This window comes from Oncorhynchus masou, chromosome 5 (assembly GCF_036934945.1).
Source record: "Oncorhynchus masou masou isolate Uvic2021 chromosome 5, UVic_Omas_1.1, whole genome shotgun sequence".
In the NCBI taxonomy this organism is placed as follows: Eukaryota; Metazoa; Chordata; class Actinopteri; order Salmoniformes; family Salmonidae; genus Oncorhynchus; species Oncorhynchus masou.
Genome location: NC_088216.1, coordinates 50,757,564 through 50,771,824, shown reverse-complemented (window position 1 = coordinate 50,771,824; position 14,261 = coordinate 50,757,564). Strand labels below are relative to the sequence as shown.

At 42.2% G+C, this 14,261-nt stretch overlaps 1 protein-coding gene across 1 annotated transcript; it reads left to right on the top strand.

Annotated features, from left to right (window-relative positions):
• The first annotated feature begins 3,775 nt into the window (after positions 1 to 3,775).
• LOC135539771 (ectonucleoside triphosphate diphosphohydrolase 8-like) lies at positions 3,776 to 14,234 on the top strand. Its single transcript, XM_064965889.1, has 10 exons — positions 3,776 to 3,979; positions 4,733 to 4,889; positions 6,094 to 6,211; positions 6,766 to 6,916; positions 7,929 to 8,088; positions 11,455 to 11,685; positions 12,238 to 12,504; positions 13,074 to 13,184; positions 13,440 to 13,571; positions 13,931 to 14,234. Exons 2-10 carry the CDS (start codon positions 4,761 to 4,763, stop codon positions 14,138 to 14,140), a joined length of 1,509 nt encoding a protein of 502 aa, XP_064821961.1. The 5' UTR covers positions 3,776 to 3,979; positions 4,733 to 4,760; the 3' UTR covers positions 14,141 to 14,234.
• Positions 14,235 to 14,261: the final 27 nt, after the last annotated feature.

Here is a 14,261-nt window from a genome sequence, read left to right as displayed (position 1 = left end):
GGCAACAATTGACATTGCCAACAGACAGAAATGTACTCCGAAGAAATAAATATACACAACGTGTTAAAACCAGCTACTACCTCGACAGAGAGCCACCATCTCAGAAGCTAAATCAGATAGCATGCTTTGGCCCACCACCTAAACGTGCTGGAGTATTTAATGCAACCTAAACCCAAGTAAAGCAATTTTCTATTAGAGCTATCAAGAATGAGACACAAGAATCAATCAATTAATAGTTAGTACAAAACTATTAAGATGATACAGAGACATAAGCCTACCCAGTGCTATATGTGACATTGTATCCACAAATATCAAAACAGTATGCTTGTGTCTTTATTTATGTTAAACAGAATGATTGGTCAACCTGATGAACATGGGATCTTAGTTTCGGCAAAACCATGTCCCATTGAGCTTCCGTGGAACCAAAGACTGGTAGCGTTGCTCAATGCTTTCCTCAAAGGGAAGAGGGAAACAATTGCTCTAGCCTACTTCAGTTGTGTTGGTCTATCGTCATGAATCTAGTAATATTCTGTGGAACTTCAGTGGTAGAATGGAATTCATTATTTTGGAGTCGACTTCACTAGCTTCCATTAGCCTAGTAATGTTCTGTCATGGAAGGTTGCAAAAATCTGGTAACTTTCACAACCCTAGTTATGTAGAACTTTAGTGGTCATGTTCCATACAGCTTCAGGTAATGTCCTGAGATTTGGTGATTGATAAAGAATAACTGCAAGTAGTTAAGTATTTAAATGGTTATCTAATTAAAAAAAGGAATCACAACAACAAAAAGATGTGTAATCGATCGCTCCATCTATAAAGCAACTTGGCGTGTGTGTGTGTGTGTACATGTGCATGAATGCCTGTGTGTATGTTTGTGCAATTACTATGTTTTTGTGATTCTGAACAATTGAATGAAGCACCGGTATTCTGTAAACAGAGACAGATCTGTAATTATTGGTCGTTTTTATTCACACCCAACCGTTATCAATGCAGAACGTAAATTCATAATTGACTGTGACGGGCTGCAGTCTTTGTGTGGGAGGCGCAGGACAGAGGTAAGCCTTTGTAGGGAACTAGTCATGGTGCCATAGTGAGTGTGGAGAAAAGACATATGAGAGGTTGCTCACACAGGTGCTCGGAGTCCAGAGGGTCATTGCCATGGAGATGTGGAAAAATGCAGCAACTGCTAGAGGAAGTTATCTAACATTGATACACTACATAACCAAAAGTATGTGGACATCTGCTCGTTGAACATCTCATTCCAAAATCATGGGTATTAATACAGAGTTTGTCCCCCCTTTAATACTATAAAAGTCTCCACTCTTCTGGGAAGGCTTTCCACTAGATGTTGGAACATTGCTGTGGAGACTTGCTTCCATTCAGCAACAAGAGCATTAGTGAGGTCGTGCACTGATGTTGGGTGATTAGGCCTGGCTCAAATTCAGCATTCCAATTCATCCCAAAGGTGTTCAATGGGGGTTGATGTCAGGGCTCTGTGCATGCAGGTCAAGTTCTTCCAAACCGATCTTGACAAACCATTTCTGTATGGACCTCGCTTTGAGCACAGAGACATTGTCTTGCTGAAACCGGAAAGGGCCTTCCCCAAACTGTTGCCACAAAGTTGGAAGCACAGAATCGTCTAGAATGTTGTATGCTGTAGCATTAAGATTTCCATTCACTGGAACTAAGGGGCCTAACCCGAACCATGAAAAACAGCCCCAGAACATTATTACTCCTCCACCAAACGTTACAGTTGGCACTATGCATTCAGGCAGGTAGCGTTCAACTGGCATCTGCCAGACGCAGATTCATCCGTTGGACTGCCAGATGGTGAATCGTGATTCATCACTACAGAGAACGCATTTCTACAGCTCCAGAGTCCAGTGGCGACGAGCTTTACACCACTCCAGCTGACGCTTGGCATTGTGCAGGGTGATCTTAGGCTTGTGTGCGGCTGCCATGGAAACGCTTTTCATGAAGCTCCCTATGAACTGTTTTTGTGCTAACGTTGCTTCCAAGGGCAATTTGGAACTCAGTAGTGAGTGCTGTAACCAAGGACAGACGATTTTTATGCACCACACGCTTCAGCACTCGGCGTTCCTATTCTGTGAGCTTGTGTGGCTTACCACTTTGCGGCTGAGCTGTTGTTGCTCCTAAAATGTTTCCACTTCACAATAACAGCACTTACAGTTGACCGGGGAAGCTCTAGCAGGGCAGAAATCTGACGAACTGACTTGTTGGAAATGTGGCATCCTATGACCGCCATGGTGAAAGTCACTGAGCCCTTCAGCAAGGCCATTCTTCTGCCAAGGTTTGTCTATGGAGATTGCATGGCTGTGTGCTCGATTTTATACACTTGTCGGCAACGGGTGTTGGTGACATAGCCAAATCCACTAATTTGAAGGGTTGTCCACATACTTTTGTTTTCGATAGTGTATATCTCTATACCACTTACAGTATAGGAGTGTTTATCAATGTAAATTGAATGACACATTTTAACATTGGTATGGGGACTGAAGGGCCCTGTCAGTGACACATCAAATTTGGGCTCAGGTTTAAAAAAATGTATCACCCACGGCATTCTCAGTACAAGTATATATGTCTTAGAGTAATCCTTGAATAATACTTATATAATTATTATCAGTGTACAGGAGCTAGTGGCTACAAATAACTCATTCTGTCATAGCACACAACAGTGTACTGTCTGTGCCACTTCTATCACAGTTTGTTGTGTGATCCATGAAGCCTGTCAATGTCCTTGGCTCAGAAACACGTTTCATTTGTTACACTCACTTCTGAAACAAAATATGCAATGCACTCTATCAACAATCACGCCATCAACAAATAATATTATGTGAAGAAACATTAAATATTTGGAAATATAACTTTCTCATGGAACCCCACCCTATTGAGTAACTGCACAAACTATGGAACTATAGTAAATACATTTTGTCTATTTAAAGTTACATACAAATATTGTGTGTGTATTTATATAAGGTACAAATTGAATTTAGTTAGGGTCTGGTCTGGTGTTGGTGGGATAGTGAAGATAAGATAGCGGTTTTGGAACCACTCTCCTTCCCTGTATTTATTTTATTGAACCTTTACCTTCAACAGGGAGTCATACTGAGACTAAGATCTCTTTTACAGATGAGCCTTGAATTACAGAAATGATATAAAATACAGAAATCAAAATACAAAATGCAAGCAGAAAGAAAGAAAGAAAAACACGGTCATAAGAAACAAACACAGTCATCCGTAATAAGGTCCTCAATCAGCTTTCTGAATTGCCCTCGAGGCACCAAAACAAACACCAAAACAAAGTGTTGAAGATTGTTCTACTGTACCTAACTCAGTAGAGACCAAAGGAATTTCCAGAGTTAGCCATCCCTGTGACCGGTGACCGGTTGTGGTAGCTCATACAGTACGTCTAAAGTTTAGTAATGATGTTAGGTACAGTGGGACTTTTGTAAATGGGCTTTATAAATGAAAACATAGCAATGTATCAACTTACAGCGACATCAAAGAGAGCCAACCAACTTTGCAACTTTATATGCAAATGTCATTTCAATTACGTGCTGAGTGGCCAAACATGAGACATCACACACTTCAAAGGTCCACATGATCAATGTAATATCATTTGTGAGTATTTGTGAGCTTTAACATTACAGTTCAGCCTACCACGTGTGGAATAAAGATGACACATTCAACTTTACATCAGATCTTGGGAGGAGGAGGGAGAATGTGAGTTTATTAAGGGGAGGTGAGAGAGACGGAAACAGAGAGAGAGCAAGTGAATGGGAGAGAGAGTGTGTGAGTGAGAGCACAAGAGAAAGGTGGAACGCCTATGCTCTGGTCAGTGTAAGATCTTACCAGACTGAACATTTAGTCCATTCAGATCATTTCTAAGACAACGCATATGGTTCTAGTTTGACCTTGGGGTCCGAGTAGAGATCACAGAGAAGAAACTTCCTTGTTGGTAAGTCCAGTTGTTTTGACCATGTTGAACCGTGGAGGATTAAGTGGAAAACATCTATCGTCATGTTTTAATAGTTTTCTCTGTTAATGGTTGACTACTTGTCAGTCACTGCTCCTATTTGTCTTTCATGATTATATTAAAGGCTGCATTATCTGTTCAGTATGCAAGGCATCATTTAAACATCTATATCTATAAAAGCAATATGCAGTAAACCAAAACAAATACTGTATGTGATATGAGGTTTGCATGTGCAGACAGCATTTTACGGTAAGATATTGTGCGGCAGGCTTTGTCATTTCTTTACCCCTTGAAGAAGAGGATACAGGGGCAGAGGAGACAAGTAACAATAAGAAGATAGACTCACAATTCCTGTGGTAACAGGGTCCTTGACCCTCTGATGAGAATCAGATAAGACAAAGCATATATGTAAGATTAGATATGAATGTTTTTAGGATTCACTATGTATCCATCTGGTCTATTAATGAAGAAATACATTAACTCTACAATGTTCACATTGATGGCATGAAACAACTCCAGGGTAATTTGTTTTTGATAATCAAAGGTTGATTGGTTCTAAACAAATTGTCTATTAAGGGTGACATTGGCTCTCTCTGTGTGTATGTGTGTCAGGGAGAGCGGGCTTACAGGTGTGTTCGAAGATGTCAATGGTGAAATGGGATGTTATCTTCCGCATTGGTGGCAATAAAAAGAACACCAACATGTAATTTGCTTTGTTGTGTGTGCATGTGTCAGGGAGAGTTGGTTTACAGGTGTGTTTGGAATGAAGATGTCAATGGTGAAACAGGCAGCAATGGCTGCGGTGGTGGTAGTGATGGGAAGCCTGGCCGTCATCGCTCTAATCCTCACATTAGTTCAGCACCACTCAGTGGATCTCCCCCCTCGCATGCAGGTGATGAGAAATTACAACTGTTATCTGTGATGTGACTGCTGTAATTTACTTCACAACCCTTATCAGGGGCAGAATTGATGGAAATTCACTACGGGAAATCACCCATGTAAAATTCCAGAATTAACCTTAAAAAAGTTTTACATGTCGAAAATCCTTTAACTTCGGGAATTCCATTCCAACATTTTCCCCTCCACAATTCCACTCTTGTCCCTTCTGGATATCACATTGCTTTCATCATATCTCAGATTTCAATGTTATTTTATAAAGTACATACATTTACCGTTCAAAAGTTTGGGGTCACTTAGAAATGTCTTTGTCTTTGAAATGTCTAGAAGGCCAGCAACGCGGAGTCACCTCTTCACTGTTGATGTTGAGACTGGTGTTTTGCTGGTACTATTTAATGAAGCTGCCAGTTGAGGACTTGTGTGGCATCTGTTTCTAAAACTAGACACTAATGTACTTGTGCTGTTGCTCAGTTGTGCACTGGTTACAGCCAGTTTACGCTGTTCTGTGAAGGGAGTAGTAAATGGCGCTGTACCAGATCTTCAGTTTCTTGGCCATGCTCGCATGGAATAGCCTTCATTTTTCAGAACAAGAATAGACTGATGAGTTTCAGAAGAAAGCTCTTTGTTTCTGGTCCTTTTGAGCCTGTAATCGAACACACAAATGCTGATGCTCCAGAAACTCAACTAGTCTAAAGAATGCCAGTTTTATTGCTTCTTTAATCAGGACGACAGTTTTCTAATGATCAATTAGCCTTTTAAAATGATAAAATGTGATTAGCTAACACAATGTGCCATTAGAACACAGGAGTAATGGTTGCTGATAATGGGCCTCTGTACATCTATGTAGATATTCCATAAAAAAATATGCTTTTCTTTCAAAAACAAGGACATTTCTAAGTGACCCCAAACTTTTGAACGGTAGTGTATCTCATGGGATAAGACAGGGCCCCTGTAAAGCTTCCAATATGGGATGGTTTTCAACATCAAAAGGGGAGTGTACAAATACAATTCCTATCATCACTAACGGTCCGAACTCAATTAAAAAAAAAAATTATTCTCCCAGTAAGGACAATTTTAATCTTAGTTTAGCTCTCTCCCTGTATGTATCCCTCTCTGTATCAAACACACAGGCTCTCCCATACACACAGGATTCCCCAATATGGAATGGTATTTGACTTCTCTGTCTGTGTGTCCTTCAGTACGGGATGGTGTTTGACGCTGGATCCACACACACTTCTCTCTACATGTACCGTTGGCCTGGAAACAAAGAAAACAACACTGGGGTGGTGTCACAGATGCTGGTCTGTGATGTTGATGGTCAGTGCCAAGGGCTGTCTGTGAACCATTATCACTACTCTATTATTTGAGTCATTCTTAGGGGTAAATCTTAACTTACACATAACTCAAACGTTCACATTGTCATGTGTCAACACATTAGTGTTGCACAATTCCAGTGACCTCCCCAACCTGGAATTACTCATCTGGGATTTCTAGAGAATTTGGCAACAATAGTTGATGTCAATGGAAGAATAGTTAGGATTTGCCCCTAGAAAGGGAAAGGAAAGGGGGATACCTAGTCAGTTGCACAACTGAATGCATTCAACTGAAATGTGTCTTCCGTATTTAACCCAACCCCTCTGAATCAGAGAGGTGCGGGGGGCAGCCATAATCGACACCCATGTCTTCGCCGCCTGGGAAACAGTACTTTAGAAGTTACAATACGCCCCTCAGCCATCTTATACCTATTTTGATGGCAGCTTGATTTCAAGGCCAAGACAATTCAAAATGTATCACTTAGTAATGGTTGTCATATCAAAACATACAGTGTATGCCTTTAGTGTCTCACACCCCTATCCCTTGCTCTTCCATAGGATATGGCATCTCTAGCTATGCCCGGGACCCCCCTGCTGCAGGGCTCAGTCTGAGGAAGTGCCTGGACAGTACACTGGCAGTCATCCCTGCCAACCAGCTGAGGGAAACTCCTGTGTACCTTGGTGCTACCGCTGGCATGCGACTCTTGCAGTAAGTCAAGACTGCACCATTTTATCTTGATGTAATCATTTCCATTTACCACATCCCAATAATCAGACTTTATGAATAAATGCGCTGGGAAACCAACCTGGTCTCAGAGCATTTCGTATTATTCTGTGCGTAATTCCGTGGACACTCCATTTAGTATGATATGTTATGTTTTGTATGGTATGTATTCATTTGTGGATGTCTATCACCAATTTTGTATGATTTAATACAAATTGTATTTTGTAACATATGTTACAAATTTGCAGAACTTACACTACGTTATGAATTTGCAAAATGTAATATATGTTACGAATTCTAGCTAGGTGGCTAACATTTGCAGGGCTAGGGGTTAGGGTTCCGTTTAGGAGTTAGGTTAACGGTTTAAGTTTAGGGTTAGGTGAAGGGTTAGCTAAAAGGGTTAGGGTTAGGTAAAGGGTTATGTGAAGCGTTAACTAAAAGGGTTAGGTGAAGGGTTCGCTAAAAGGGTTAGGTGAAGGGTTAGGTAAAGGGTTAGCTAAAATGGTTAGGGGAAGGCTTAGCTAAAAGGGTAAAGGTTAGGGTTAGGTGAAGGGTTAGCTAAAAGGGTTAAGGTTAGGAGAAGTGTTAGCTAACAAGTAGTCGCAAAGTAGCAAAAAAGTTAAGTAGTTGAAATGTTGCTAAAATGCTAAAGTTGTCGGATGAAATTTGAACTCAACCTTTGGATTGCTATCCAGGGTTGGTAGATTTTCAAGTTATACACCCACCCATCCACCACCCCGACCAACCACCCTGAAGCTTAACATATGGTACTAAATAGTCTCTTGGATTTACAGAAAAATATGAAATGCTCTAAGACCAGGTTGAGGAAAACATCCCACGTATCTATGTGGTGACTATTTAACCTCCTGTACAGTATGACTGGGCACTGTGTGCTCTTCCAGGCTGCAAAACTTGTTTTTTTTTTATAATAAAGAAGCATTTCTGAAATTGACTTCCATTGTCCTGCAAGAGTGACTGAATATTGTCCTCTCCTCAGCCTACAGAATCAGACCCAGTCTGATCAGGTTTTGGAGCAAGTAACCAAGGTGATCCAGGGGTATCCTTTTGACTTTCGGGGAGCACGGATTCTCTCTGGGATGGAGGAAGGGGCTTACGGATGGATCACCACCAACTATCTACAAGAGGGCTTCATTAAGGTGTGTATAGGGCCTATAGAATAGGCAGTGGTCTAAAGTAGTTTTTTTTCTCTTTGTATTATCGTTTACCATATCTCATGTTACATTCTCCTACATTCCCACAAACTTAATTGTTTCCTTTCACATGGCACCAAGAATATGCATATGCTTGCTTCAGGGCCTGAGATTTTTGAAGATAGATTTGGCTGTCATTTTAGGCAAAAATTGAATAAAAAGGGGCAGATCCTTAAGAGCTTAAGTATATTTTTTCAATTAAATTGACTTTTGATACTGATGTACATTTAAAACCAAATACTTTTAGGGTTTTACCCAAGTAGTATTGTACTAGGTGACTTTCACTCAAGTAATTTTCTATTAAAAGTATGACAATTGGGTCATTTTCCACCACTGAGAATAGGTTACACACAAAGGCCCATCTATGCAAGTACCCCTCGTTGCGGCACAGAGAACGGGACAGGTTCGGCTGTGGGCAATAAGAGCTAAGACGCTAATATATGTGTAAACTCTACATAGTGGGTGTCAGTGAGAAGCATGATACCTATGGATTGTGCACCCATGAAACAGGGTAAGACTGTACAGTGAATATAAGTATGCCCCCAATGCAATTATGCAGTCTGAATCAAATCAAAGTTTACTGGTCGTGTACACAGATGTGTAGATGTTATTGCAGGTGCAGTGAAATGCTTGTGTTCCTAGCTCCAGCAGTTCAGTAATACCTAGCTATAAAAAAAACATTATTTTTACTTTTTGAATTAAGAAATGGCAGAATTAATCCAATGAACCCAAATAGCACTGTAACAGTAATCCAAATACAATCTGTACATCTACACGAGATGAATTTAAAACAAGATACTGTATACTTCTTAAGGAATCGAAAACAGCCCATCATTGTAGCACTGTGTGATGATGGGGAGTGCCAATCATTAGGTTTCCTTCAGTCAGAAGAAAGGACGACTGAACTGAACCTAATCTCAAGCAAAAAAAGAAACTGCCCTTTTTCAGGACACGGTCTTTCAAAGATAATATGTAAAAATCCAAATCTCTTCACAGATCTTCATTGTAAAGGGTTTAAAACACTGTTTCCTATGCTTGTTCAATTAACCATAAGCAATGAATGAACATGCACCTGTGGGACAGCCGTTAAGACACTAACAGCTTACAGACGGTAGGCAAATAAGGTCTAAGTTATGAAAACTTAAGACACTAAAGAGGCCTTTCTACTGAATCTGAAAAACACCAAAAGAAAGATGCCCAGGGTCCCTGCTCATCTCTATGAACGTGCCTTAGGCATGCTGCAAGGCGACATGAGGACTGCAGATGTAGCCAGGGCAATGAATTGCAATGTCCGTACTGTGAGACGCCTAAGACACAGCTACAGGGAGACAGGACGGACAGCTGATCGTCCTTGCAGTGGCAGACCACGTGTAACACCTGCACAGGATCGGTACATCCGAACATCACACCTGCGGTACAGGTACTGGATGGCAGCAACAACAACTGCCCGAGTTACACCAGGAATGCACAATCCCTCCATCAGTGCTCAGACTGTCCGCAATAGGTTGAGAGAGGCTGGACTGAGGGCAGGTCCTCACCAGACATCACCGGCAACAACGTCGCACATGGGCACAAATCCACCGTCGCTGGACCAGACAGGACTGGCAAAAAGTGCTCTTTGCAGACGAGCTGCGGTTGTGTCTCACCGGGGGTGATGGTCGGATTCGCGTTTATCGTCGAAGGAATGAGCGTTACACTGAGGCCTGTGCTCTGGAGCGGGATCAATTTGGAGGTGGAGGGTCCGTCATGTTCTGGAGGCGGTGTGTTACAGCATCATCGGATGGAGCTTGTTGTCATTGCAGGCAACGCTGTGCGTTACAGGGAAGACATCCTCCTCCCTCATGTGGTACCCTTCCTGCAGGCTCATCCTGACATGACCCTCCAGCATGACAATGCCACCAGCCATACTGCTCATTCGTGCGTGATTTCCTGCAAGACAGGAATGTCAGTGTTCTGCAACGGCCACCGAAGAGCCCGGATCTCAATCCCATTGAGCACTTCTGGGACTTGTTGGATTGGAGGGTGAGGGCTTGGGCCATTCCCCCCAGAAATGTCAGGGAACTTGCAGGTGCCTTGGTGGAAGAATGGGGTAACATCTCACAGCATGAACTGGCAAAGTACTTAATGCAGCTGGTGGCCACACCAGATATTGACTGTTACTTTTATTTTGATCCCCCCTTTGTTCAGGGACACATGATTCCATTTCTGTTAGTCACATGCCTGTGGAACTTGTTCAGTTTGTCTCAGTTGACGAATTGTGTTATGTTCTTACAAATATTTACACGTTAAGTTTGCTGAAAATAAACACTGTTGACAGTGAGAGGACATTTTTTTGCTGAGTTTATATGAGTCTGAGGGAGGGAGGGAGGGGTACTGAAACATTGGATATCAGTGCATTGCAGTCATTCATATTGTAGATAGCTCACCATGTCAATAATACAGTACATAAATATGCAGTGTGAATAAACAGTGCAACTAAAATACAATAGTAGTAGAAATATTAGAATGAGAGAGAATACAGTATTTAAAAACACACACTACAAAACCCCACCCCAATACATCCAGTGTGGTTTAATTTTTTTTTAAAATGTTTGCTGTCAAACTAATGAATTACTGTATTTAATTTAAAATTATGTAACATTATTCCAACTTTGTTGAGCATTATTCTACTGTAGTTCAAATATGGCATGATTCCACTATTTGAGTCAGTTTGCATCACTTTCAATTAAAGACTTATTTTAAAGGCGAACCACAAATTCCATTGTGGCAAATTATTGTGGTTAGCGTTCAGCAGAAGGACAACATTGGCCAATGTACAGAAATAAATAATGTAGAACAAAACATGCCTCCAATTCTAAGGAATTATGTAATTTCTATTCATGGCATTCCTATCTGCAATGTTCCAAAAGGTTTTTGTACTGAACATGCCCAGGCAAACCCACAGCTATATACAAACCCTGCGCTGCCCATCACTTGTCTGTCTGGAATGCCTCTGCAAATGAAAAACATGTGGTAGGAGGGGGCGGCCCGGGGACGACCCGCCCACAGTCGACCCCCAAACCATTCCTTGGGCAGTGGCTTCTCCATCTGTGAGGTTGAGTCAGTGTTAACCTTGACTGAAGTATTCCAACTACAGAGGCTTGGTCTCCTCAGACAATGGTATCAAGCTTGTTTAGGCAAAATGAACAGATGTTTGTGGATATACCAAAGGAGTACCATTTGTTACCACTAATAACCTGTTACATTGGTGAATTGCAGGTCTGCAGTTTTAAACTATTGCTAACATACAGTATTTGTACTTCTCCTAAGCAGCACGGCTTTGAGGGAGGATGGGTGCGTCCTAAAGGAAGGAAGATCTGGGGCGCCCTGGATATGGGAGGCTCTTCCACCCAGATAGCCTTTACTCCCAGCCAGCCTGTACGGGACCCTGCCTCCACCCTGGGACCCAAGCTCTATGGTTACCAATATGAGGTGTACACACACAGCTACCTGTGCTATGGCAAGGAGCAGACCATGAGGCAGCTACAGGTTCATCTTCTCAAGGTAAGTAGCTGTCTGGTCACCAGTTCGATGAAACTTGAATGAATTGCAGAATGGTTGCAGGTAACTCAAATAACATTATTGGTCACATACACATGCTTAGCAGATGTTATTGCAGGGGTAGCAAAACGCTGCTATTAATACCAGGTAAACTCCCCATACATGTAGATATTGTATAAAACCAGTTTTCAGGAAGAAAAAGCAAACTGGCGGTAGTGTTCTAAAGAAAGATACTGAACAAACAAAGATATGTTTTGGATCTTCATGAAATGAAATCCAAAGAAAGGTCATTTGGGAAAAGGATGTTTGGCATACCTTTGAAATATGGATCCCAAATAACTTTATAATAATAATTCAATAAAGTTGGGATATACAGTATGTGACATTTCGGCCTCACCCAGGCCTTCTTTAAGACACATCATACATTTATTTCAGTCAATTCAGTGAAGAATTGCCCTAAAGCAGTTTGACTGAATGAATCTCTGGGTCAGAAGCATTTCATGGCTGCCTTAGGTAAGTTCTTGTACGATTCAAGCAAACTTCCTCCTCTACCAGATGAGTGGGTCTACCCGCCCAGTCAACCACCCCTGCTACCACCTGGGTGACAACCTAACCCTGACTCTGGGTGACCTCTATGACTCCCCCTGCGTGGCCAAACCCGCGACCTTTGACCCAGCCTCAGTGGTCACCTTCACAGGGACCAGTGAGCCACTTCAGTGTCTCAACCAGATAAAGAACATCACGGACCTGGCTGCCTGCTCCCTGGCCCCTGACTGTGGCTTCAATGGGGTCTACCAGCCCCCTGTCAGTGGAAACTTCTTTGTGAGTATTCATCCCATATCTATGCAAACCCCACTCAACTGGCACTCCAGGCAGGCTCAACCGAACACTCCAAGTATTTGAAAGATGTCTAACAGTATATACAGTGTACAAAATATTAGGAAGGCCTGCACATTCCATGACAGACTAGGTGAATCCAGGTGAAAGCTATGATCCCTTACTGATGTCACTTGTTAAATCCAAATCAATCAGTCCAGGGGAAGAGACAGCTTAAAGAAGGATTTAAGACAATTGTGTATGTGTGCCATTCAGAGGGTGAATAGGCAACACAAAAAACATATTTAAATGGGGTATGTTAGTACGTACCAGGCGCACCGGGTTGACTGTGTCAAGAACTGCAACTCTGCTGGGATAGTCAAGAATAGTCTATCGCCCAAAGGACATCCAGCCAACTTGACAACTGTGGGAACCATTGGAGCGCTGTGGAATGCTTTCGACACCTTGTCGAGTACACGCCCTGACCAATTGTGCAACTCATTATTAAGAAGGAGATCCTAATCTTTTATACACTCAGTGTGTATCTTCACCATCATTCTGTTTCCTTTCCCCAGGCTTTCTCAGCATACTATTACACCTTTGACTTCCTTGGTCTGGCACCTCAGTCCTCTCTGTCTCAGGCTACCACCACTATAGACACTTTCTGCAAAAGGACCTGGAGCTCGGTGAGATATAGAGACCTCTGCTGACCTTTGACATTGCCAGTACACTTCCTTGAAACTGTATAGCAGTACACAGATTCATCAAATCATACTCAATAACATGCTAAACAGGTGATTGAGAATGAACATTGAGTATGAGCATCCATAACATGTCATTCTTTTTAGCACAGAGATCAATCCACAGTAGCCTACAAACTTTACCTCGTAATGATCTAATTCCCAATGTTGCTACAACTTGCGTAATAACTTTTTTGGCAGCTCAAGAAAGAGTACACTGTAAAAGACAAGTACCTTCGTGATTACTGTGCCTCAGCCAACTACATAATGACAGTGCTACTAGACGGCTACAAGTTCAACCAGACCTGGGGAAACATATACTTCCAGAGACAGGTGTGTTTAACTATACAGCATATGTAAAAACGTCAACATCCTATTGAAAGATTTAACTTCAGGACACAAAATTAATGAAATTATACCACCGAATAAACTCAGTATTTTTGTGCAGCAGTCAATATTAATAGATGTGCTGCCCTAATGAAGCTGTGTGCATCATACATACACAAAGGACAGTGGCGGCTGCTGGGGGGAGGACGGCTCAAAATAATGGCTGGAACGGAGTAAATAGAATGGCATCAATACCATTCCACCTATTCCATCCCAGCCATTACCACGAGCCCATCCTCCCCAAATGAAGGTGGCACCAACCTGATACAGTATATGTTTATATATACATCATCGGTGTCTATCAGGTGGCAGACACAGACATTGGCTGGACGCTGGGCTACATGTTGAACCTGACCAACCTGATCCCCTCAGAACTCCCCCTGGTGGTGATGGGTGTGCAGCACAGCCAGTGGGCAGCGGAGGTCTTCTTCATTGTGTTTGCCGTGTTCCTCAGCCTGATGGTACTGGTCCTACTGTGGCTCTGGAGCCCACAGGATGGACAAGGCAACAAATGACAATCGATGAACGTCTTGGTCTTCTAGTCACCGATGATGAGATGCAATGTGATAATGTGATGCAACAGCATGGATGAATAAGATCAGAACGGATCGGAAGTGTGTGGCAGCTCCTGGAACT

What these genes read in the sequence shown, in the direction of transcription:
- LOC135539771 (XM_064965889.1), top strand. Translation starts at nt 4,761, where the DNA reads ATGAAGATGTCAATGGTGAAACAGGCAGCAATGGCTGCGGTGGTGGTA. An exon ending in GCTGGCATGCGACTCTTGCA is followed by an intron (nt 6,917 to 7,928) that starts GTAAGTCAAGAC and finishes TCCTCTCCTCAG; the next exon opens with CCTACAGAATCAGACCCAGT. An exon ending in GCAAAAGGACCTGGAGCTCG is followed by an intron (nt 13,185 to 13,439) that starts GTGAGATATAGA and finishes CTTTTTTGGCAG; the next exon opens with CTCAAGAAAGAGTACACTGT.